Source organism: Rhea pennata, chromosome 13, assembly GCF_028389875.1.
Source record: "Rhea pennata isolate bPtePen1 chromosome 13, bPtePen1.pri, whole genome shotgun sequence".
Classification (NCBI taxonomy): Eukaryota; Metazoa; Chordata; class Aves; order Rheiformes; family Rheidae; genus Rhea; species Rhea pennata.
In genome coordinates, this window is record NC_084675.1 from 9,801,635 (window position 1) to 9,828,340 (window position 26,706).

General features: G+C 36.0%; 1 protein-coding gene across 3 annotated transcripts in view; it reads left to right on the forward strand.

Moving 5' to 3' along the window:
• ITFG1 (integrin alpha FG-GAP repeat containing 1) overlaps nt 1-26,706 on the forward strand; it is a 98,998-nt gene that overhangs the window by 35,815 nt on the left and 36,477 nt on the right. For all 3 annotated transcript variants that reach the window (XM_062586769.1, XM_062586770.1, XM_062586771.1), the window contains 2 exons: nt 14,547-14,641; nt 23,298-23,470. In XM_062586769.1, the coding sequence (XP_062442753.1) occupies nt 14,547-14,641; nt 23,298-23,470 (268 nt within the window). The remainder of the gene's footprint in view (nt 1-14,546; nt 14,642-23,297; nt 23,471-26,706) is intronic.

Consider the following 26,706-nt stretch of genomic DNA (forward strand, 5'->3'; position numbering starts at 1 on the left):
CTGAGCCTGCCTTCAAACACTATCAAATGGTAGCCTTGTTACCTCATTTTGATGAAACTGAGGTATGAAATTGTGACACTTATTAGAGAGTCAGACCCAGTAGTAGAATCTGCTTCTGTTGTTCTGTGCTGCCATTTAAGCATATTCTTAACACTTGAAGCAAAGCTGTTGTCTGACCTTTAGCTAAAGAACACCTCTGCTGAACAGTTGACTTATTTTAGTGCCTTTTTTAGCAGCTAAGAATGGGTTTAGAGATCTATAATAAATGAAGTAAAGTAGAAGTTGAAAGATGAGTGGATTCTTCCATGAAATACTAACATGTTTAATGTGTTTTGTAAAATTCTTCAAAGTTGTTTAAAGTATATGGAAATATTAACAGCTTTTTTTCCTCAGTTAAAACCCTTTTTTAAACACACACACACACACACACACATATATATATATCCCCTCTACATACATACATATATATATATATATATGTATGTATGTATATGTATGTATATGGGGGGGGATTTTGTAACCATTCCCAAGCTGATGTTTGGAGTAATGTATGTTAACAAGTGCTAAGTATACATTAGACTTTATTTTAAAGATGGCAATGTGACAAGCAGTCTTCATGCAAAATTTTTTCATCTCTGTGTTAGGTAGCTAATGACCCAAATGATACATATTTCTAAATATTTATCATAATTAATGGGATTTTAATAAACCATGGGATATCTTTGCACAGAAAAGTTGAAACTGTTCAAACACTCAAGAAAAGGTAAAACTTTGAAAAATATGAATGAACTGAGTGACATTCCTAAATGAGTATTTTTATGAGCACATTTTAAAGAAATACATTCATCTCACTGATGGAAAAGTTGGAGCTTACATATTAATGGTAAAGTAATGCACAGTTGCAAATTATTCAAAATATGGAGGAGGAAAATAAAAAAATGAAACAGTTCTCTGTGTGTGTGAATGAATTCAAAAAAAAAAAAAAAAAAGTATTGAAATGTTCCGAGGAGTGCCTGAAGCTTCAGCTGGTGTGCATGACAGTGTAGCGATGCAGCAGTGCGGTACCCCAGAGCCCAGGGTGTAACAGCAGCCCCTGCCGCTTCGCTAGCCCGCATTTCTGAGTTTCATTGACTGCTCTGTACCCTGCTCCACTAGCTATCAGCAGCCTTGTAAATGAAGCATCGGAGTGAGGCAATAGTGAAGCTTTTTTTCTAATATGAGTTACTCTAATGGTAGGGGATGCATGCATGGACTTAAGAAAGGCGCACAGATAAATATGGGGGGCAGCGTATATGGCAAAGAGGATAGCTAAGCAGAGAATCATCATTTTTATCGATGAGAGGAGATGCTGGCTTTTCAGCAGCTGGCTTTTTGGAAACGGTTGTCCTGAAAGATCTCAGCCACTTCATCTATGAGAGTGAATACACCACATAAATCTTACAGTATGAGAGTCTTGTTCCCTCTTCCTGAACAATTCTGTTCTCATAGTCATATTTATTTTTCACAGATGAATCCTGATCAGTCAGGTCATCCCACAATGAAGGCTGGAAAGTGTGTTACGGTCTTTCTGCCCACACTCCCCTCAGGGGGACACATATTTAGAGATATCTCTTACTATGTAGATTTTCATGAAACTTGTAGAAATACTCTTCTTGAAACAGTTTTGCCTCTTTCAAACTAGGCTGATAAGAGCTGATGTTTTCAAAAGCATTGGGCGAAACAAACAGATGCAAGCTTTTTGGGGGATATGAAATGCATTCTTGGGATATAGGTAGATTTTACAAGGCTAATATATTTTTTTAAAGATCTTTTTATGGCTAAGTGCAGTAATGTCCTTTAGTCAATCCTAGTTAGCATGCAAAAATTAAGGGTAAAGAAATTTGATGCACAGACTCCAATTTACAAAGTGCTTAAAAGGTTACTTTGAAACACGACATTCCAAATATTAAATATAAATATTGAAGAATGAATGTTTCTTATCTTCATGTTGGAAAATGATTCTCTCATATGGCTTGTCATCTGTTTAGCTGCAGAACTGGAGGTTTGCATGGGAAGAGTAGAGCAGTTATCTTGTATCTCTGTTTCCAGAAGTAGAGTTCTAATTAAAGCCGTGTGTGGGGAGTAGATTTACTTTCTACAGCAGAGTTTTTAATTGCAGGAGAAAGGAGGGAAGAAGATTTAAAATTGTTCTTTTTGGACTTGGTAAGGGTTGGATATGATGGCTTGTAGACTGCTGTCTTAGCAACAGAAGATAATTGGTAGAGAGGTTTCAATCTCTGCATGTCGAAGATAAGGAAAAGAACTGGCATCTATAATTAGGTCTGAAGGAACAAGTGGGACAGAAGCTTTATATAGGTTGTGAACTATTGCATCCGTGCTGGAAATGTTTTGATGAAGGAAGATAGATGTAAAGAAATTTCTGGCTTTATTAAAGAAAATGAGGTGTGTATGCACTTCAGCAGCTGGGGGGGGGAATATTATTATTATTATTATTATTATTTAAGCCTTGTTTTGAATCAGGCCTTACAACTGCCTGCATCGTCCCATCTTAAGTTCCTGGTCTGTATTTTGATTTTCCTAAATGTGTAAAAAGAATGCTATAAATAAAAATTTCCTGTAGGGAGCAAAGTTTACTCTGACAATTACGGAAGAAAGTTTATAACCTTGATTTCAAACTTACTACTTGAGTATTGTATGATTTTAATATCTAATTCATCTTCCTTTTGCTATAGCAGTGGAAAAAAATCAAGTAGTACCTCATTTTTTCTTCATCATCTTAGCACTAGTTTTACAATAATCAAGAAAATCAATGTTTATTTTCTCATTCAACAAATTTTTTGAAAATATTGAAGTGAATAAAGTGCTAAAATAATATGTAGGAGAAGTCAAGTGATACAATTTTAAATTCCGCATTCTTTGAAAAGTACAGTTTGAAGGAAATCAAATAATAGCTCCTCTTCCCCAACAAAGCCCTACCCACACCTGAATAGCTCTCTGTAAGAATGTCCATACAATAATCAATGGGAGGAAAAGAGTTCTAATGCAAAGGAGGATCTTAGTTGCATTCTGTTAGTTTTCATTTTAGTGTTTTTTTTTTTATTCTACCCATTAGGGCTGTGCTGCCATTCAGAGAGACCTGGACAGGCTGGAGAGCTGGGCAGAGAGGAACCTCATGAGGTTCAACAAGGGCAAGTGCAGAACCCTGCACCTAGGGAAGAATAACCCCAGGCACCAGTACAAGCTGGGGGCTGGCCTTCTGGAGAGCAGCTCTGCAGAGAAGGACCTGGGAGTGCTGGTGGATGACAAGTTGACCATGAGCCAGCAATGTGCCCTTGTGGCCAAGAAAGCCAATGGCATCCTGGGGTGCACTGGGAAGAGTGTTGCCAGCAGGTCGAGGGAGGTGATCCTGCCCCTCTGCTCAGCCCTGGGGAGGCCTCATCTCGAGTTCTTTGTCCAGTTCTGGGCTCCCCAGTCCAAGAGAGAGATGTATCTACTGGAGAGAGTCCAGCGTAGGGCTACGAGGATGATGAGAGGGCTGGAGCATCTGCCCTCTGAGGAACGGCTGCGAGAGCTGGGCCTCTTCAGCCTGGGGAAGAAGAGACTGAGGGGGGATCTTGTCAATGTGTACAAGTCCCTGAAGGGAGGGTGTCAGGGGGACGAGGACAAACTCTTTTCAATTGTCCCATGCGACAGGACAAGAAGCAATGGGGAGAAATTGAAGCACAGGAAGTTCCGCCTGACCGTGAGGGGGAATTTCTTCCCTGTGGGAGTGACGGAGCACTGGAACAGGTTGCCCAGAGTGGTGGTGGGGTCTCCTTCTCTGGAGATCTTCAAGGCCCGCCTGGATGCAACCTTGTCTACCATGCTCTAGGTGATCCTGCTGAGCAGGGAGGTTGGACTAGATGATCTCCAGAGGTCCCTGCCAACCTTACTGATTCTATGATTCTACCAATAAACAGGCAAAGTATCACAGTCCTAGTGTAACAGTATCAGAATAATTACTTTTACCTACTGTGCTATGTCTGTAGGTATTTAGATACTTCAGAAGATAGGCATTTATTTTATAGGGTCTGCTTCTAGTGAACTAAAGTTAAAGAAAAAACCTTACCTTACTAGAAACGTTTTGTAAGACTTGAACATTATTTTTTTTCTCAGTTTTTCTTGGTTCAAAAATTATCAAACAGTGATTATCGTAAGTCAAAGAAAATCTTGAGGTATGATAGGTTGTAATTTTAGATAGTAATAGTGCTTTCCGAAATGTGTCTGGAAAGAAGTTGCTTTATGTGCAGCAAGCATCTTCACTGTTGGCATAGAGATACAGCTTCTGTGACTACGAACACGTTAGGTACAGAGTTGCAAACAAACCTCTCTCTCTTTTCTTCCCTTTTCTCTCTTAGCATTTTCTGTACCTCATGACCGATGATTTTTGCTGTCTCCTAAAGATTTGAAAGGATTTCCTCTCTCCCTCTGCTCTGGGCTTTCACCCTCCTTGCCACTTCTCATTTACTTAACCTTGTGCATGCCGGACTGCAGCTCCATTGGGCCTGGGCGTGCGCAGGGGTAGTACCCTTTCCAGTAAGCAGGAAATGGTTAGCTGTCACTAGAGAAGAGAGGGGGAAGCTTTGAGTACAAGGTAGCTAATTTGGGGCAAGCTTCTCTCTCTTAAACTAAGCAGGCTGAACAAAAGCTATCAGGTAGAATTATTTAGGTAAATAGAGCTGAAAACAACAATTAGGTGATTTTATAATAAATTATCACAGTTGTTAGTGTAATCTTAGCACCAAGTATTCCTAAAGTATTCAAATAATAAAGATATGCAAGTGTGTTTGTGTGTGTATACGCCTATATATATGTATATATCTCCAAGAGCTACAAGATTTCCATACACACACACACAAATATATGAACATATACATATACATTTGCATGTTTTTCCATGGGAAAAAAATATTTATGGAAATGTAGTTGACCTTAGACTTTGTCAAAATCATACCCTTTAAAATGAGTAGCCCTGTTCTCTGTTAAACGATGGCAATAGTTTATGCTTGGCCAAAGGACAAAAAAATAATTGACAAAGTTGTATTGCCCTTTTCAAAATAAATCAGAAATGCTTTGTGACATATTTATTTTAAATGACAATTCAGTTGATTAAGGTGAACAAAGCTGTGCACTAGAGAATGCTGCACTTAGCAGGCTGACACATTGCTCCAAACAGGTAGGAGCTCTTCATTATTACTTTTTTCTATTCTTCTCATGTCACTATGGTAATTGCAGAGTGGTGGTTGCTATAGCAAAAATGATTAATTCTCTGTTGTTGTTGCCTGTATGCTAGCAGAGGCTTTTTATAAGATCTACTTGTACTGTCTTTAGCAGAAATCATAGTTGTTGGATGGAGTTCTGATAATTACATTAAGGGATAGTTTTAATAATTTGTCATTTTAAATTTTTTATTCATTAAAGAAAGGTAAGGATTTTAGTGGAGCACGCTTGAAATATGAGCAATATTTTTGAATAGCAAGATGTGTATGAACTTTATTTTGGACACCCAAACCTGAAAAATTTTTCTTACCACATTGAAGCGTAACAAAATTTGTCTGTAAAGGAGTGCCCTAGAAGTAATTAGCGTAGACTACTGTGCTGTCCACATAGCAATAATTCATTTTTACTGAAAATTAGTGTTACAACAGATACTGAACTATGCAGTTAATTTAGCAGACATTTATAAATAATCCTGTCATATCTGATCTAAGAATTGAAATGTTTGATTCATCACTCACTGGTTTTGCTAAGGTTTGGCTATGAAATTTGTTGCAGCTTATATGCAAAGAGAACCAAAGATAAATAGTTTGTCCAAACTAAACCATCTTACGCTGTTGATAGTGTCCTGGTAAGTAAATATGACATAACTCTCACTTTCTCAGGGTAGCATTTAGCCAACTCCAACTTGGTTCTTTAATTTTTATTCATTATTTTCTTAGCAGCTATTGGGTCTCTGTCTATGTGATCAACTCTAATTTGTTAAGTCTACGTTTGATCGTACAACGCAAAGTTATTTGCTTTTTGACAAAGCTTGGGTTAGGATTATTTAAATTGTACTCGGGTTTTTTAGAGACCTGAATTCAAAATTTTCTCATGTTTAAAATCCAGTTATCCAACTAAGAATTCTGAGATAATCTTCCTTGTTCTTTCTCCTACCAAGTAATTACTTTCATGTATGTTAACTACTTATATGCTAAATAGTAGAAATTGTCATTTTTCTCATAGAAAGAAAAGGTAGATGCTTATTGCTAGTTGCTTATGTTTAAACAGGATACCTGAGAATTCCTAACCTTTGTCTTTAAAGCCATTCATTGTATTCGCTGTACTGTGCAAAATGTGTTTTGGTGGAAGAATCTTGTTTAAAGTAATTTTGATTATTCTGCAGCTGATATCTTAAATCCACTGCTTTTTGGCTACAGAGTTGTGTTTCAATTTTGTAGCTTTTAGTTTTGTATCTAAACTTCTTTTATCATCTGAATTTCATTAACTTTTTTGTTCTCTTCAGAATCTCACATCCTCAAATGTAGTACATACATGTGAAAGGCAAGCTTTTAATAACGCATCTCAGTAAATAACTTCTTTACAATGCAATTGTTCTTTGAGCACTGCATTGTAAAAATGTACTACTGCCCCTATAGTCAGTAGAAGGACTCTTTAAGAACCTTAAGGTGCAGGAAGACAATATTTCTGTGTTTGAAGCGCTCTGTGTATGAGGAGAACTCTTCTAACTGTGATCATTTTGGATGAAGCAATATGAAAGTTGATGTTATTAAAGAATTCTGAGACCTTAGAGAAGGAAAAAACTGTTTTAGTGACAGATACATTTCAATTAATCTGAAGCAGTAGTGTATAGAAATGTTCCAGGTTAATTGCCACTTGTGATTTGAGTCCATGGTGCATTGCAGAATGTGTGCTTAAGCAGATGTATCTGTCCTATTTGTTAATTGCTAGCCAGTGATATTGTGCAGTGATACCTGTCAGATTTATATTAGTCATTTTTGTAAATTCAATCACTTTTGACAGTTCTTTTCTAGAAAAAGATTTTCCCAAATTTTGCCAAGTTGTATTTATGTTGCTGACAACTGTTCATGTCTCCTGGAAAGAGCTGATCTCACTTAATAGGACTTTCTGTCAAAGGAGCCTGTGCATTAAGGATTCCTTTGCAGTAGTGAATTCAGGATGGTGGTATGCACACCACCTATTCTCTACTTGTTGAGCAGTTGAATATCCTCAGCATCAAATTTTTCTTCAATTATGTTTATGGTTAACGTAACAGAAGTTCTCTAACCAAAAATTCAGTAGTATAAGTGGATTTCTTTTTTCAAGAAAAAGAAGAAAAGAAGAAAAGCACTCCCCATTTATTAGAAAGTTTGATTTGCAAGCTTTGATGCTATCTAAGCTCTCTAAATGTGTAGCAATAGATAATAATTCCAAGCTGTTCTGCTGGGCTTCATGGCTGCTGTTTTAACAATACGAGTTAGCTGGAACTTTTAAGCTTAAACTACAACAAGAATTTCCATGCCATTTGTTGTTTGGTGGACAAGGAGTTTTCTTGTTTTGTATTTAATCTCATCTCCTTTTCCTGCTTGGATTCCAGTAAATACTGTGAGCTAAACTCTTCTTTCCATTTTAGATAGAAGCCCAGATGCAGTCTGCAAGCATGCTTGTGTGCTTTGCTGGCAAGCAATGCTGAAGTGGTTTTCTTGCAGTGTAGGTGTTAATATGGATTCTTTGGAAGGATATAGACAGACTTAAAAGCAGGACTGATCTGCTGTGAAGGAGAGTGTTGTGAGGGTTTTTATAAGATGTCCATAGAACTTTGAGTCATCTCTAAAAGCTCTTTACATCTGTTTTTTTTTTTGAAGTTGTGATTCACATTTTCTAAAAGCAGCTGACATTGATTCTTTTTATAATGCATAATTATCTTAGTAATTTATGCTAATTATCACTGTCATGACCATCTCCTCAAACACCTAAAGGCAGAGTGTAACAAAAGAATTCTAATCCTTTCACTACTTCAGAAGACAAATGTAAGATAATCAGCTTTCAAATGAACCCTTATTTTGTTTGAATATTAAGCTCAGTGGTACTGGTTGTCTTTTTGCCTGCCCCAGAAGGATATTGTTTTGAACACTACTCTGGCAGGGCTTTTGCCTCCTTATTTTACTACTCTTCTTTAGAACTTTAAATGACAGGCTCATGATGAAGGAAAATGAGAACTGTGCAAAGTAGTGAGTGAGAGACGTAAGCAAACTATATGCATGGTGTAACAAAAAGCATATAAAGCTGCGTGAGGATGTATCATGTTAAACAGGGATGCTTTATGCTTACTTAGACTTCAAATCATCAACAGCAGAGAAAAATATGTTGGCATTTATTGTACTCTAAAAGATTTATTATTTCCCCCCTTCCCGCTTACCTTTTTGCAAGGACCTGGGCTGGTTGCTCTTACCAAGGGTCTGTAACAGAACAGGGACCAGGGCTAGTTTTGAATCCGTATGCTCAGGAGAGAACAGCAGGCACTCAGGGCAGGCAGACCTCAGAGTATCAAAAATGTGTTGCTTTTAGGTAGCATCAAATTCAGAATTATGCAAGCCTCACTCTTCTCTCAGTCTTAGCCTGTGTAGTTAGCTTATTTGTATCTGCAAGAAAAAATGCTTTTTATTTAACACAACTGGAATAAGTTGTAATAATCAGTCTGTTATACCAAAAATGGGGGGAGGGATTCAATTTTGTCTTTAAATGAGCAGATTATATTGTAGTAGAATTAAATAGCTGTTTAACGTAGAAAAATTTCAACGTATACATACTAGAAGCTGTTTTGCTCTTGGTAACTGCAAGTCTGTCTTACTGCATTACAAAGCAGTTTGAGTGATTAGATGATTTCTGCAAGTTTCTATTTCCTTTCAAAGCCCAAGTTGAAAAGTACACTGCACAGGTGTGTGCAATAAATATAGTACTGTACATGGTTCTGTAAGGCACTCTGTCATTTGGGGCTAATTTCTTTCTTCAACTATTCCTTTATAAATCTCCTGAGATCAAAGTGTCTCCTCTGAGTTTATACCAGTGTAGCATGGTAGCAAGTATTTCTGCAGTTTAGAGGTTAGGTAATACTTGTTATGTAGGAATACCCATTTTAAAGATGAGAGACAAGACAGATACTGCAAAGTTGTCAGCTATGTTAACAGCCAACTCTGCTTAAAAATGAGATAGTATTTTATGCAAGTCCTTTTATATTCTCTCCCTCCTCCTTAAAGTGAGAAAGAGCGTCATAGTTCATTTGCACTCTTTTTCTTAAAAAGAAAAAGAGTTAGTACTCAGTTAGTAGTGGAGGATTGTGTCTTGTTTCTGCTCCATTTTAGAGCCTGCTGCTTATTTGTCTATTCAACCTGTATATATAAATATATAGATGTGTGTGTGTGTGTATGTATACAATTTTTCTTAAATTATGGACGGATATAGGTTATAGAATTGACAGGGTTCTTTTCTCCCTCCCTCACCCCTCCATCACAAAAGGTCTCTGCCAATCTGGGAGGATCATCCAGTTGGTTCATATAGAAAGGGGAAAAACTAATGGACCTGCTGCAGTAATTTGTTAGCTGTCAGAACTGAAACTACACAAACTCTAGTGTCACTTCTGCAAACTAGAAGACAGTAACACGTCTACATGTAGATGTGCAATTTAGTGAGCTGCTAGGACTTAGGGATCAATCAATCTCTTAGAGCAACCACTGGGACACAGCTTACTATTTGTGCTTTTGTTTTAAAGTATATACTTATGTTACTGCACATTAATACTGCATTTTGAATGTATAATACGTTCTAATAAACGTATGTTGTTGTTGTTCTAATTTAAAAGCTTTTTATTTTTTTCTTCTCCTCTCAAAATTACTTTTAAAATAGACCGAAAAGATCTGAACTTAGTTTTTGCAAGTGTTAACTTTCATAATGAAATTTAAAAGTTCAGCTTTAATTTTTATTTTTTTCTCATAAAATCCATCTATGTGAGTTGTGCTCCCCGGGAACTTCTGGCTTACTCTTGTTCAGGTTTGGATTTGTAGCAGTATACAGGCATGAGTTAAATATTGGAAAGGTTTTGTGCCTATGAGTTTTCTTGGAAATACACTGAATAGGCAGCAGTAATCATTCTCATGTGATTTCTAGATTATCTGAGATTGCTAATTTTATCTCTAAATGTTTTAACATAAGTACAAATTTGCAAGTGATGAGTATATAGAATTGCTTCTTCCCCTCCTTTTCTACTGCCTATAAAACTTGATCTTTATTAATAATATAACTTTTAGTGTCACATTCAAGCCAGGATCATGTGTTGAGAACATGATACCTAACAGTATGGTATTTCAGTGCTGTTTGTTTGACAAAATGAACGCATTTCACCTGAGGACATTCAGATGGAGAGTAAAATTATATGAGCCACAGAACCATGAAAAAATGCATACAAACTACACACATTTTTAACAAACAGTTAATACAGTTTTGCACAGTCATCCAGAAAATATGCACTTGTGTTTAAATCTTAGTAAGTTTCTTGTGTAAATAGGGAAATTTCTGTTTATATCCAACTCTAAATTAAACCTGTTCATTTTTATTTATTCCTACATCTAAGTTAATTTTGAAATGGTTAATAGTTGCAAAAATGATAAAATAAGCAGTCAAGGTGACTGGAAAAGCAACATTGGAAAAGAAAAGAATGTTCTTCTGGTGATGATAATTTTTATAATGATCATGTTAATTTTTATAAATATTGAAGAGTTTTTGTGGATGTCACGTTTTAGCTAGACCTATGTTGAAATACATTATAAAAGCAATGTTATGCAAAGTATATTTTTTAAATAATTTGAAACTAGTACAACCTATTTGAGCTGGTCTGATGAGTTCATCCTGTGGTTGTCACCAATGTAGTATTCATTAGTAAGCCCAGCAGAGCTTCACGTTCATGTTTTATCACCTATGGAAGCCTAAATGAGCTGGAGTAAATGTGCTAATGATACTCCTTTTTCATTTCTGGCTTGCTCTTTCTTTGTGGAGGAATTTAAAGTTAGAGTTAAAGGATATTTATTTAAATTGAAAACTAAACCAAGCATGAAAATGAGAGGAAAACAAGAAGAAAGTCTGAGTTAGCATTGTAGCTTCACAGTAAGTTAGGTCATAGTGAGAATGAGCTCTTTCATGAGCACTGCTGGGTTTTGTTGTGTGGTCTTCAGGATTTGCACAAAGGGTTGCACCAGAAGTTTTTATTTCAATTGGCACTTCAAGATAGGAGTCATACAAGACTAAGAATTTTTTCCCCCTCTGAAAGCTGCTGTATCAGTCTGTTGGCTTCACATAGCACCTTTTGAAAAAGCTTCAGAAATGTAGGAAACATTGGATTTCTAGTTATTACAAATCAGGATAGTGTAAATGACAATATCAGAACTGGATAATGAAATGGATTCTGCCCTAGCTTTATTCTTAGGGCTATTTTTTGAGTTATTTGTGTTTTTTTTTAAATCATGTTTGTATTTGTAAGATTGGCATTTAGATATTCTACGTATTCTTAGTAAGTTTTATGCTTCTTCCTTTTTATTTTTGTCAAAATGGTAACTGCTGTAGTTGATTAGTAAAATATGTTATCATTTATTGTCTTTACTTCAGAAAATTCCTTTTGATCAAGGATCAACAATAAAAGAAGGATCTGTACATCTTAAGATGTGCATTAGATAGATATAAAGCATAGAAACCAGAAAAGAAATGAGATGATAGTACAATAAAGATGAATAATGTTGAGTTTTCCTTCTTTTCATTGTTGCTCTTCTGTGATACAGTATTTAACTCTTTGTGCTTTGGTTCTGAACTACTGTATTACAACTCACAACACATTCTTGTTTCACTGATGTCCTATTTACAGCTGCATTTTTATTGTTGGTGCTTCATTTCTGCCTTTTACATTTAGAATTTTATTTGTCTATTCTGTAGTACAAGTAATGTACCCGGTCTTTTCTTTTGGTTGAGAGATGGTAGCAATTATGAAGTTCTTCAGGCAGGTAGATTTATGAAGTACTTATTATCACATATGTTGTAAATATTTTATGTTGGAAAGTTAGATGCTTCCAGTTGCTCCAGCTTTCTTTTACTGTGTTCTTCTTCATCACTGTGAGATTCAGTAATAATCACCCTAATTCTCACTTACCGTATATAAATTTTGAGCAATATGCAAATAAATGCATAGTTCTCAAAAACAATCTTTTTGTGTGTTAAGCACTTAATAGATAAAATACATGCAGCTGTACTTTAAATCGTCCAACATGACAAGTAAGTAATAATGTGAAAGAAAAATTTATGTACGGAAAAAGTACTGCATCAAAAGCAGCATTAATTCCTCGTTTTTTTTAAGTGAGCATAAAATGCATTGAAAACTAAACAGTTAGGAGCCACAAGAAGATTTAAAGGAAGTGCTTTTAGTTAGATTCTGCTTTCTGATATTCACCTTTGAAGTTGGTAGTTTTTCCTGCCTGTCAATTGGGAAGGCAGTTCCACGTGTTAAATGCTTCTGAATCAACATTTAGGTGGTCCAGCCCTATTCATTCCCTTCCCTGCCCTTACATTTCTGCTTTTTCCAATGTGCCCAGCCTGACACTGATCTGGTTCTGCAGTGGCCCATTCCAGAGCTACATCAGCTGGTCGGCCGTGGGCTTAGGGAGAGAGGAGAGGCAAATGATTTTAGACAGCTCAGCATCCTCAGTCAGCTACTGTGTGGTCACCAACAGTAGGGCCTCACAACCTTTATCACTTTAAAATACTAATGTATTGTAAAGCCATACTATCGTAGAGCCATATAACGCATTTTAATAAAATATTAAGTGAAGTATTAACTGTTTTAGAGAAGTGGAATTTACAGTAATGTATAAACAGCTTAAAATTTTGTCAGCCATCTAAACTTAAGAGAAATAAGATTGTATAAACTTACTGTTATTACTGTACCTTGTTTCTCTGTAGTCTTTTTAAATTCTGCTAAGCAGTGTGTTAAAAAAAAAAACTTCCAGTATTTATAAGTGGATATCTACAACTCTATTAGAAAAAATTTTGGAGAGTGAATGCAGGTATCAATTGAAATCTAGCTGAGCTTGAGGAAAGCCCCTCAGGCTCCTTATATCTTCAGTATTTTCCTTGTCCTTTTAAGGATATTACTTGCAAGAAAAAAAAATGTTTGTTTGTTTGTTTGTTTGTTTGTTTTTTACAAATAAACAGTAACATAGTAGTTACAGTTATATTTTACTAATTTCTTTTTAACAATTAAATATATGTTACACAGAACTGAAGAGAAGATGCACCTAGAAACATGAGCCTATGGCAAAAATTACCTAAAACTGACCTGTAGATTCTGGTCAAAGAAAGCAGGGAAACTGTGCACTTCTAATATGAAGTATGTATCGTATCATTTTTAGTTGCAGGGGCAAAAATATTCATGTTAATATATATTTACTTGCTATTCATTCTTTAGTTGTACTGAAATAAATGTTTTAATCAAATTTTACTTTTACAGATGAATGCTATTTAACCAGAGCAGTAAAATCTTTGTTACGTGGTGGCTCCTTATCTAATTATATGAAGGTTCCATCCTTTTTCCTGCCCTATAGCTTCATTATTCTTCAAAGCTACTTAGGTTGGTCTTGTCAATACACTGCAGTATTACTAAACATTAATTACCAAGACTAACAAATTGAGTTATCTCCTTACCAAGATGAATGTGGGCAATTTAAGTAGAATAAAACATTTTATATTCTCCTCTGCTCTGCAGCTTAATTTAAAATGAGAACAACCTTGTCCTTATCCCTTTATAACTAACCAAGAGCAAGAGGAGAGTTAATACTTGCAGGTTCTTTGTCCTCATCATTTATTGAAAACCTTCTAAAATGACTTTAGGCTGAAATTTCTGAAGAAATGTGATTAGAAGATTATGCCTTAATTTAAATTTCATATTTCACAGAACGCCTACATTTCTGCAACTTAATTCTGTTCTAGCAATGCCTTCAATATTTCCATAGTTCATAATTTGCAAATTAAACAGTTCCCCCATTTTAAGTTTAGAAACAGCCTTCAGTCTAAGTACTTTTATTCTTCTGTGTCTAGTGCATGTAAGCAAAAAATTAAACTGAGTAACCTGTTTTAATTGTTCTGCCCAAATGATGCACAAAAGAAACAAACAGCAAAAGTGGGTGCTAAATTCAGAGCTGCCAGGTTCCCCAGCTTCTTAGTTAATTATTTTTGTGTTCAATGGTAACTTACTCTCAGATGTCTATGTTATGGGTCAAAATGAAAATACCTTAACAAAGATGATCTTCAAACAAAAGACCCAAGTTAGAGGAGACATTACGAAGATGAAGGAATTCTAAAAGGTCTAGTTTATTTTGGTCTAATTTTTCACATTTTAAAAGCAATTTATCTTTTGCAAACAGGATTTCTGATTCTGAAGATATAAAGCTGACAGTTGTTTTTCTCTTTGACAGATGGGGATGGACAAAGTGAACATTTATTACCAGTCTGTGAAGATACTACATGTCAAAAAAGTGCCATCTACTTATCTAAGCTAGGAATGGATCAGGTATTTTGAATTTGGAATTGTAAAGATAAAGGAAAATACCATGTTTACATAGGATTGGAAACAGTGTAGGAAAGGAAAATGATTTTTCAGGATAGTGGTGAAAAATAAAACACCTCACCTGTAATGATAGACTACAAGAGAGGTTTTCTTTTGTTCTGTCTATCTATCTAAATTGTTCCTGGTGGAAAAGGTTACATACATAGGATTTTATACAGTCAGTAATTCTACCTGAAAAAACTATTGACACTTCTAAATGAGTCTTTTTCTTACAGTGCAAAATGCTGCATTCTAAGCAGTATAGCTGCCCTACTACTAGATGAAAAATAAGTTTGTGATGAAGAGTTGGAAAAAGATTTAGTGAATACAAGTAAGCTTCTTTGACTTAGTTTAAATTAGGGAGTTGTTTTATAGAGGGGGGGAAGAAAAAAGAAATAGTAGTACCGGTCAAGGCTTACCAGCCCACACATTTCACCCTCCCCCCCCCCATTTTCTCAATACTTTTCACAGTTATTAATTAAATGCATTTTCCAAGTACTAAGTTTCTGGGCTCAAATAACATTTTTAAGCATTTCAAGTTTAAAAAAATGTTTTTGGATATATTTCCAACCAGATATACAAAGACTAACTTATAGTATCTATCTTGAGAATTAGGCTTCAATTAAACTACTTTAGCATCTTTTGTTGAAGAAATTTCTACTTGTTTTGAGAGACGTAGTTGTAATTTGTGAAATAGACTAGTAGATATTCACATATTTTAAAGGATATGCTAATCTATTTAAGTATTTACAATGCCCTGCATTATTATGAAGTTGTACTTTAAAACAAGTTAAGCTAAGAGCTGTTTGATGTTTTAATAAATGTTTTAATAAATTCATATTCAGCAATTTGAACCTAAAGCTAAAGATGATCTAAAAAGCTGTTACTTAAAACAGGCGATTGCACCCATACTTACAAAAATCTATAATGTATACCATACATGTTTCTAATCTTTTTGTGCATTATTGATTATTCCTTTAGTGACAAATTAAAAAGTAGAAATTTTATCATAAAAAGTGCTCTGTCTGATCTGTGTTTCAGAATTTATGGATAAAAGTATTCATATGCCCAAGGAAAAGTACATACTTTGGTAAGGTGCTTGTTATAAGGGTCTGCAGCCCATATTCATAGTGAAGATTTTAAAGAGTCAGAATTTCTAGAGCACAGGGCATAGCATAGTTCTCTGGTAGCAAGAAAAATCACTTTCTATTGGAAAGCAAAATGCACAGTTACCAGGAAGTCAAGGCAATATGAATAGGTGGAATAGGCATCAGTGTAAGAAAGAATAAGAAACTCTCGATCTGGTAATACCTCTTTCAGCCTCTATTTGTATAAATTCATGTTTTCCTGGGCGTGTTGACTTTCACTTTGTTGCTTCTATTCTTTGTTCACAAGGAAGACGTTATAGAATTCCCGGATACACAGTGTTACAATAGGGTTTGATTTTTATGTCATGGCCTTTGTGTAAAGTAAATAGATGGTTAATTTTTGATACTTATTTTCTGGTCAAAGGAGGGAACACTATCATTTATTAAGTGTGTCTTGTTCATTATCTCACTGTAATTTGCTGCTTCCATCTCACTTTTGAATAAATGGAGAAGAACTTGCAGAACTTGCAGAACTTATGTATTAAGACAATTGTCCTTCTAGTAAAGCTCTAAATTTAATTCCTTACTCTTGATAATATATGAAGTAAAAGACATCTGAGTATTTCTGTTTAAGTAAATTCTCAGTGAAAGTAAGTTCTTGTGAAAATCAGCCACACACAAACCTCATCTACCACTGTAAGATCCACCGCTGTTATTTGAGAATAGTGAGTGATTGGCATTGGGCTAAAGACAAGCTACGCTATCTGTTGTTCATGATACATTTCTAGAAAGAAATGATATGGTAATGGTAGAGGAAGGTGTGGGTCAATTCACATAATATCAGGATGTTGCCAAAGACAAGTCATTTATTTTAACCTGCTTTGAAGTAACATTATACATAGACAGTTTTTCTGTTCGTTTATTATGGCATGTGTTGATAGAGGTTAACTGCTGAATTACTAATGCATTAGATCTTTAACATACCACTTCTGACATTCTCATTACTATATTTAGTTCATGTACTTAGCAATTTCACTGTGTAATTTCAATTTTAAAATAATTTCCAAGATAATGACATTTAATGAATTAAAAATCAGCAGGCCAGTATTAGCATCTTATTTTTAAGAGTGCAGAATCTAAAAGAATCTCATCCTGTAAGAACAAAGTATTAAAAAGTATTAAGTCACCTAGAAACTTTAGAACAATTTTCCCTGAATATTTTTAGAGTGACCTTTTAATTAAAAACGACAATATCAAATTGCATTCACTTATTCTGGCCTTACCTTTTTCAAGGATTATATTTTAGCATGTTCTTCTCTTGTACTCTTAGACTGGTCTAGAAGAGATGGACTTGCTTCTTGGAAAGCATTTGTCTTTTCCATTCTGAAATAGTGGAAAATAGCAATTTCTTTATGCATGCACGCATCTGCATGTTGTACATTTCCTTCAGAGAGAAGGAACCTACCTTCAGGAGATTCAGACTCCTTCATGTTGATTTGAAAGTGGTATGTTTTTATTTCATTTAATTGGATCATCTATGAAATCAAATTACCTAACTTCTGAGCTTTGATTAAATAAGTTAATCTTCATGAGTGATGATCAACTTCATGTGAAAACAGGTTGCAGCTATTTCCTGGGTTCATTTAATCAGTTTAACAATTAGAAGGAAATAATAATGAGTACTATGTGTTTCAGCAACGCAATAGTATTCCATGTGGAACAGCTAGATATTTAGACAGAATGTGCAGGGAATTGAGACACTGGAAGTCTAATACAGAAAAAGTTGTTGATGCTATATGTCCATTATCTCTATTTAGTTTTTGGTATGGAGGTATTTTTGGCATGTGAAACCAAATGAACAACAGTTAACACATGATGGTGTGTGCTGTGTGGGCATGAAATGTGTACTGATTGAGAATGTGCATATATAAAATTTGTAGTTCTAAATAATTGCGCTGTGGAGAGGCATTCAATGGGATGTCAGTTACGGATATACATTGGCAAGCTCTAGATCTGTTATTCTGGTGGGATCCTGTTTTGTTTGATATCTGTCAGTCCACAGTGTATTTACTTATTATATCTTTGGCACAGCTGGCTGGTTACTTGAAAGCCAAGCAGATCTAAGAGAATTATTTCATGGATTAACTTCTTTCAGCATAGGTTTTAATTTATTTAATTATTTATTTTTATAAGTATTATAAAAACTGTACTTTATATAAATACAAATATCTATTACGTAGATCATTATATTTATAAAAATATATATTTATACACATACCGTATTTATGTATTTTATATACTTATATAGTATTTATATTTTTTTATATAGAGAGCAAGCATATATTTATATACTATAAAAATTATACTCAGCTGTTTTCAATCTTTGGATAATGAAGCCAAGAAAAGGCCAGAGAAGAACATCTGAGTGATTTAAGGAGATACAGTCCTACTAAAACTTAAAAAGAAAAAAAAGGGGAGGGGAGTGAATGTTTCCATAGCAACAGAATTGCCATCAGACCTGAAATAGAATCCCATATGCTGTTTCTGGTTGTGGTTAGTGTTAAGTGAATTTAAGGAAATTTCAGGTGTCCTGCAATAACTATAGAGTGATCTGCTAGCTGGTTTAGATTTCATCTTGATTCTGATCTAGAGTTCTCCCCAAGTCTTGTTGTAAAGTTCTGGTATTGTTCACTGTAGCAACTCTGGATATTCTGGTATTCTTAGAGATGGCTGATCATCTTTTAATTCTTCCTAGTATTAAGTATGATTTTTCTTCCATTTGCTTCCTCTGGTAAACAGCATTATTCCAGTCTCTCTTTTTGAGAGTTTCTTTGTGTGCTTGATGGCCCTTAGAGCCAGCCTTTGTCAGTAGAAAGACTGCAGTTACCACTGTGTTCCTCTTGCACGTCTAGGCACTCTGAAGTGCAGAACCGGGCAGCACGTCCTATGGCAAATCGCAGGTCTCTGGGGCATCGTTTGCTAGGCTAGTGATGTACCTGGCAGCCCTGGTGAGCTGCAGTAGTTGGTTATTGCAAGCAGGTTTTCCTAATTCCTCTAACATCTTAGAAAGGGAGCTGGGGGGAAATTGCTGTTGCTGTAATTTTCATAAATCCCATATTCTGCAAGATCCTCTCATCATGTCTGGATTGTTAAGTCTTTCCCAGAGCAGCCATGTGGCTGTTAGCCGTGTTCCAGCATTGAGAATGATTTTTCTTCCTTTGGTTACTCTTTTCTATGTTGTTAAAACAATATTGGGGATCCTCTTCCTTTGGGCTTTCATCATCCATCATATGCTGTAATGTAATCTACTTAGTTTATTTTTGTGAACTAGTAGCTACTCAACTTTATAAGGAATTCAGGCGACCTTCGTATGCCCTGACAACTTAACACTTCCTCAACCTACTGCATTTATTCTTCATGTGCAGCTCAGCTGTAACGTGCGTGTGCAGCCGAGAGGGGTCACACAGCCTCCTGTGGCTCTGGCCAGTTCTTTCAGGCCACTCTTGATAGCCGCCTGCCTTCAGGATGCATTAGTGCTTGTGTTGGGAAGGACTGGACACCCTGGCATTGCCAGGAAGGTGTTGGGCAGGAGCGGGCAACCCGCTTGCAAATGCCTCTGGCGCACAGCCTGCTCCCCAGCTCTGCTGGGCGCTCGGCAGCAGGGCAGCTGCCTGTCATGCTTCCTGGCTTTTGTGGCCGTAGTTAAATCCATTTTGAGATGTGTTAGTCCCCGAGTTTTGATTCAAAGACCTGCTAACAGGCTGTAGAGCAGGTGAACTGTCTTTTCTAATGTGGATAAGAAAGTGGACTCAGAGAAATGAGCCTGTGTGAGGTAAGTGGGGTGAGTGCCACAGGTTTTAAAACTTTTTCAGGTAGCTGAGACCTTTTGCAAAGTGAAAAAGAGCCAGTCTTCTCACAGAGCAGGAAAGCAGTTGCTCTACTGCTTGTTGGGAAAAAGGTGTTTGAAGAGTTTGACAACAAAATTTCAAGCTCTTCAAGAAAAATACTCTTTTTTATTTTAGCCTGCAAAATCTTTAAAGTATAAATGAGTAAAAATATCTGTATAAATAAATGTTTAAATAGTGATATTATTGATGTTGTATAATGGAAATGAACAGAGGAAGTGAAAAAGTAATTTTTATTTTTGTCTGAATTCTCTGTGTGTTCATTTAAACTTTTTAGGTATACTTACAATCTGTTTTTCATCTGAACAAAGTAACAGAAATCATATGATCAAAAGATCCCAAATAGCTTTGTGTGTCCTCATTATATCCATCTATTTGTATCTTCCAGTAAAAGAAAACAAAAAACATTTTTGTCCTTTTCTTATTAAAATAGTAATAGCAAACATGAAGCTTAAAGTAATTGTCTGGATTATCAAATACAAAAGAAACAGGAGAGTTGTAATATTGACAAATATATTTTCATTTTTTACCTTCTGTACAGAAATATATGTCCTAAGGCACATGAACAATTAATCTTGCATGCTCTACATTGAATAATGTCACTATTTATAATAGAAATAAACATAATAAGTTTTACTGAAAACACGGATTACTTTGTGAACTTAATCTGTCAGAATAAATTATATATGATGCCAGAATCTGTTCTGGTCACAGATAAGGTGAGACTGCTGTTTTGAAATGTTCTGTAACTGTTATTATATGAAGTCCCACAACTGTTTCAGTAAAATATATAAATTTTACTTTGTAAAACGCAAAGGGATGATGGTTAGGTTTCCATTTTGCTCACACATTGTTTATTGTCCACCTTTTACTGTAGACCTCTTGGTTGTAGGATTGTTTTTATGAATCATTCTTTAAGTAAAGTAAAAACAGAATGCTAATTTGTATTTGCTCCTAAAAATACATTTTAAATTTAGTTTCTTTAAAATTATGTTACCATATATGGGAACATTTGAAAAATAAATGATGGATATAATTGGATATTATTGCAATGACTCTTTGTGTGAATGATACTATGTAAAGTAAAGACTATATTCTACTTTATGGTTCTGATTCCAATCAGTGTTTTTCAAAATTAGAGTGTTTGTCTTCTGACTGGCAAATAAGTGCTAGGAAATCTGTCCCTTTGAAAAATTTCTAAGACTGAGAGCCTATTTCTTACTTCCCATTTTTCTCATTAGTTTTTTTTTCAAACCTTTGGCAACTAACATTAGGCAGAAAGATGTTGAAAAATAAAAGGATAAAGTATGTTTAATTTCAGCTTTGGGTTTTCAGGCATTAGATAATCATTGTTAATGTTTTAAATCATTTTAGTGGTTCAAATATTGTAATTTACACGTGGAGGCCATGCAGTGTGTCGCACAACTGCTCTAGACTGCTAAGTTGTCTGTGATACCCAGGCAAAGATGACCTTAGTGCACATTTTCAGTAATTTTACGGGCTGCTTTAACAGGTATGTGTTTGTTTGTAATCTCAAGGGACCAGTCAAAGTGTCAGATACAATTGCCCCATGGCAGGGATGTTCATGATTACAGGACTGTGTTAAGTGAGGGTCTCTACACATCAAGAAGTGATGCTGTCAAGCACTCCCACAACAAAACATTCTCTGTTTGATAGTCAGCTTCATAGTCTTTTTGAACTTCTGAAATGATATAAAATCATACCTGTATTATAGGGAAGAGGTTTTACTGGGTTGCAAGTGAAATGCAGTGTAATTTGTAATCAGGAACTGTGTTACTTGCTTTGTGCGAGGATCTTATTCCTGAAATAGCTAAATTAAGGCTTGGATGAGACATTTAAGATGATGTTAAGTGCTGTTGAGGTTGGTGATAGCAATCCTTTAGGATGGCACCCTTCAGTCTTTTTGAAGGCATTGTCTGCTATTCATATATAAAATCACTTCTAGCTTAAAAAATGCCACTGAATTTTTCTGTAGCATTGAAATGTTAACCCTGGTACTTCAGCTTCATACCAACTTGTGAAATTAGTCTGATTTTAATTAAGATAAATTCCTATTTAGCACCTCTGCAGCACTTTGGAAAGAAAGTGCAGATGTATTTTATTTTTTGTCCTAGACAAATTATACTCTGCATTTCCTTTATACTTTAACTTGATACTGGAATATTCATTTCTTATCCAGCAGTTCAATATCTTGTGCTGCTGGGTGAGGATTTGAGAGGTGGGGGCTGAAGCTCTTGAACTATCCATAAGCTCTTGAAATATCCATAAATCATAGACCATAAATCATTTAAGTTGAAAAGGTTCTCAGGAGGTCCAGTTTCCTGCTTTAAGCAAGGTCAACACTGAATTCAGACTATGCTGTTTAGAGTTTTGTTGTTGTTAAGGATTTTGAAAACATTCAAGGACAGGTATCCTGCAGTCTCTCTGGGCCCCTCTCCCAGTGCTTGCTTACCCTCATAGTGATTTTTTTTCCCCCTGTATATCCAGTTGAAACCTTCCATGTTTCAGTCGATGACTATGGTCCCTGGTTCTTCTGCCATGCATGTCATACATCTTATCAGAGACCCTCGTTCCGTCTTCTCAGTTACTTTCTTAGGGTAGTAGAAGGCTGCTGTTAGGTCTCCCCAAAGCCTTCTGTTCTTTCCTCTTCTTCTTCTTTATCTCCTCAGTCTGTCCTTGTAGCTACATAAGCAACAGCCTGACCATCTTGGGGGCCCTCTGCTGAACTCACTCAAGCTTATCAGCATCTGTCTTGTACTGTGAGGCCCAAAACTGGACAAGGTTTCCAGATGTAGACCAACAAGAGCAGAATAAAGAGGAATAATCACTTGCCTCAATGAGCAGGAGTGTCACCAGCAGATAGAGTGCAGTATACTGCTAGCTTTCATTGCTGCCAGGGTGCATGCTGACTCAGCTTTAGCCTACTGGCCACCAGGAGCCCCAGATCCTTCTTAGCAGAGCTGCTCCCCAGCTGGTCAGTCTCCATTGCAGAGGTTTTCTCTGAATCGGGACTTTGTATTTGTCCTTGCTGAATTTTATGTGGTTTCTACTTGCCCGTTTTTGCCTTTCTAGGTCCCCTCTGAGTGGCACTCCTGTCCTCAAGCATATTGATTGCACTCTCCGCTTGTGTTGTCCACAGGTTTAATGAGGGTGCATCACAACTTCTTCTCCAGGTCTTTAATGCCACCTGTTGCTCGCAACTGCGAGAAAAGCGAAGAGACTCAGGAGCTCAAGGCCTGATGGTTTTGGATGTGTTTACACTTAAAAATTAATAGGAACTCCAGGCAAATGTGAATTTCAGTGAAGCTGTTCCAAAATAACCATATAGTGGACATAATCTAGGACATAAGTGCTTTATTCTTGTAACCCTATCTATTATTCTGTTCTGGAATAACTTAGTGTATAGGAAAGTCTTCAAATAAGATTTTTTATTTGGTGGCATCGTTAGGAAATAAACCTTATTTTTTAATGTTATGTCCTCTATGGAAGTTTGTAAATGATGGAGAATTCTGATGCAGCTTAGAATGGTCAGCTGTTTTAAAGAGAATTTAGTAATTTTATAAATTAATTTTCTTACCTAGCTGTTCTTTTTGTTTTCTTTTACAGTGGATTCCAGTCTTGCAAGACTTCAGAAATAAGGACATGCTCTGGGGCTTTGTACCATATCAAAATGACGGATCTTCAACAGCAGCTTCATTTCCAATTACACTTCACATTGGAGATTACAATATGGATGGCTACCCAGATGCTCTTGCTATACTGAAGAACACATCTGGAAGGTAGAGTAAATAACATAAATTTATAAATAAAGACTACCAAATGGATATTCAAGCATCAGTCATACAAATTACTAATTTCAGAGTATCTTGCTTATCTTTGTCAAGTGAACAAGGTCTTTGATCTCTGCTAAATGTTTCGCTTTTTAAAAGCTATGCATTTAAATGGTATATTCAGAATGCATAATTACATAGGCTCAGACTGTGATTCCTGGTGGAGAATTGCCTAGAAGAGTAGGAAGTACCATTTTGTGCTCCTCTTCTTGATCACAGGAGCTGATTCTCCCTTTCCGCTTCCTAATCAACCAGTGATTTTATATTGTCCAACTGTAATTGAATAAACTGTTAGGTTAAAAACTTAAAGTTTTTGAGCAGTCTTGCCAATTGCTCCCTTCTGTGGAAGGGGAAACAATTGACCTTTCAAAGATGAAATCTTGAGTTTTATAAATGTTAGGTATGCTTAAGCGCTTAGAGCATAATTCAGCCAGTTTGTTCTGTGACTGTCAGAGGAATGGATGTCCAGTTCACAGTAGCTGGGATTCACCTGGTATTAAGTGGTTCACAATAGTTCATGATTCACTGTAGCTGAGACAGTAAAATTAGGTTGTGTTCATGGATGTTTCTAGAAATCAACTTGGCCTTTTTGTCTTTGCAACTTCTAGTGTATATTAAAAAGGGATGTTTGTGTCAGTGGCAAGAAATTAGTATTTTTGCAAGAGGAGAATATCTTCTAGAGAGCACCTGCAGTAAAGCCTATGGTGACTATGTCTAAGACAGTTCTTCTAACTTCAGCTTATTAACATTTGCTGTCGTAATCTTACTGCATCTCTACAATCACTGAACTACTCAAAACCTATTATCAAGGTTGCAGCCAGAAATTACGCATGCTGTCACTGGAGTAGATGCCACAGTGTTTAACTACATAGAAAGGAAATAAATATTTCTTAGTGTAATCTTTCTCCTTTTCTTCACTGTTTGTCTTCTCTACACTTTATCTTGTCCCAGCCTGGTATTAGGCAGGAGAGGGCACGTATACTAGTATACATCAGGGTTTATTATACATCATGTAACAGGTGACTGCATTAGGCGCAGGCCTGTGCTGTGCTGCACATGCTGCTTGGCCATAGGATGAACTTTGCCTGCTAATCATAAAGGAGAAGCCTGGAAGGCAGTTCCTACGTGGCCCTTGCCCTTTATGCCATCTTGTCTTTTTCTTGAACTGAAGCTGTGTGTTCTCATGTGAATTTCTGCTTGGCAATTAAAATGATGAATAGAATTGTTTTACTTCTAACAAAATCCTTCAAGAGCTCTAAAGACCGTAATTCTGGTGACCCACAGAATCGGCAGGATTAGTGCACCATGCTGTAAACAAACTAGAGATTAGTCTGATACTGTGGAACTCGAGGTTCCCCACGTTTGAAGGGACGTAAGATTATCTATGCTATTTCCTTTTTACTTCTTGTGTTATCTCCAGTAAAGGGTATTTTAATCAATACATTACAGAGTCTGAGTACTTACTGAGTACTTCTTACTGCGATCAATGATGAGCACTCGCACAGTGTACTGTGGGACAAAATAAGTCAAATCTTTTATACAAGTTGATATAGTATTTGCCATCTGTTGTCTGTGTAATATTTGAGATGAGCTTGGGTGCACGTTCATAGTTGGAGTTAATACTTAGTGAGGATAAGAACTGAAGAGCTCACCTTGCTGCTTAAAACAGTACATAGACAGACTTTAGATCGTTACATCTAAGAAATCAGTCCAGATCCTCTACTGGTTGCCAACACCTGAGTCACTCATAGACATTTTTGGATTAAGGAATTCTTTAGATACTGATACATACCTAAAAATGACCCAGCTTGAAGAGCTACATGCTACATTTTGCCTACACGATGTTGTGATTCAGAGATGAGGCGGCGAGCAGCTGAGCTCTGCTGCTGTACCTTGGAGCTTTAGCTGAACTAGAATAGCAGCCATTTGTATTCAAACACAGCAGAGAAAAATGGGGTGATGCTGCTACTGCCCAGACTTTGCACAGGAGAAGCTGGAGGACTCAGGCCCTAACAGCCAGGCTTTTGTACTTTGTGGCCTTTTTTCTTAGCTGGAAGTTTGTTTGCATTTTCTGTTCAGCAGGCCTTGAATAAAGCCTGTAAATAGTCTAGAGAGCAGACTAGAACCAAGGCCTTTCCTTTTCCACTGAAATACTGTAACATCTAACTTACAAAGGTTTTCTCTATCTTTGTACGAAAGCCCAACAAATCATGTGTTTTCAGCTGTCCTGTATCTTCTGTGGCTGTATCCTGATGGCTAGGACACTTAAGAAGGACTTTATGAAAGTGTATAGACTTTGGAAGTTTTTTGGTTGGTTGGTTGTTTTTTTAAGTTATTTTATCCTTCAAAATTATTAGGGGCCTCCTTCCTCTCATTGGCATATAATTTGAAAAATGAAGTAATATCTGAAAGTTTTATATGGCTTATAAATACTTACTCCTAAGTAACTGCCTAGAGTTACCTACCTCTCATTGCAGTGAGTTACTGATACACGAGTTTTAATTCTTCTGAAATTGCTTGTTCAGGTAGGTGTCTCAAACTTATTTGGAAACTTGATTTCAAAGTTATACATAGCCAGGCATAAGGACTGAAAGTGCTGGCACGTGATTTGACAGGCTGTAAAAGAAGAGTTCAGAGAGCAGAAGTCTAGGGTGGGGAAAAAAGGATCTAAACTAAGAGTTGAAAAATACATTGCATGTTAACACTATATTTTTCTAGTATTATTTGTAGAAAAGTAATGGAAACAGACTCTTAATACTTTTGGATGGGAATGCAAATCACATTTTTAGCACCTACTTTCAAATGTCACTTTCACAGTTATATTAAATTATTGTTTCTGAGTGACTTAAGCAAATACCTCTCTTTAAAATCTGTAACTGGGTCATAGAATCCAGAGAATTAAAACAGTGTGGAAATTAAATTAAAAGCCCGTCTTAGATTATAGCAAATAAAAATGAAAACCTTATTTAATTGATTTTAAACACTTCTGGATCAAGCTATTTATTTCCTTCTCTGAAGCTTTTCATACTACATCTTCAGATCTGTTTTCAGTGATTGATTACTGTGATTAAATGATAAAAGCATTTTTTGTGTGCTCTTGACCTCAATCTGTGCTATAGTCTAGGAAGTCTAGCTTCTAATTACTACCTCTAACTTAAAGGAGGCAGAAAACATTTTATTCATCT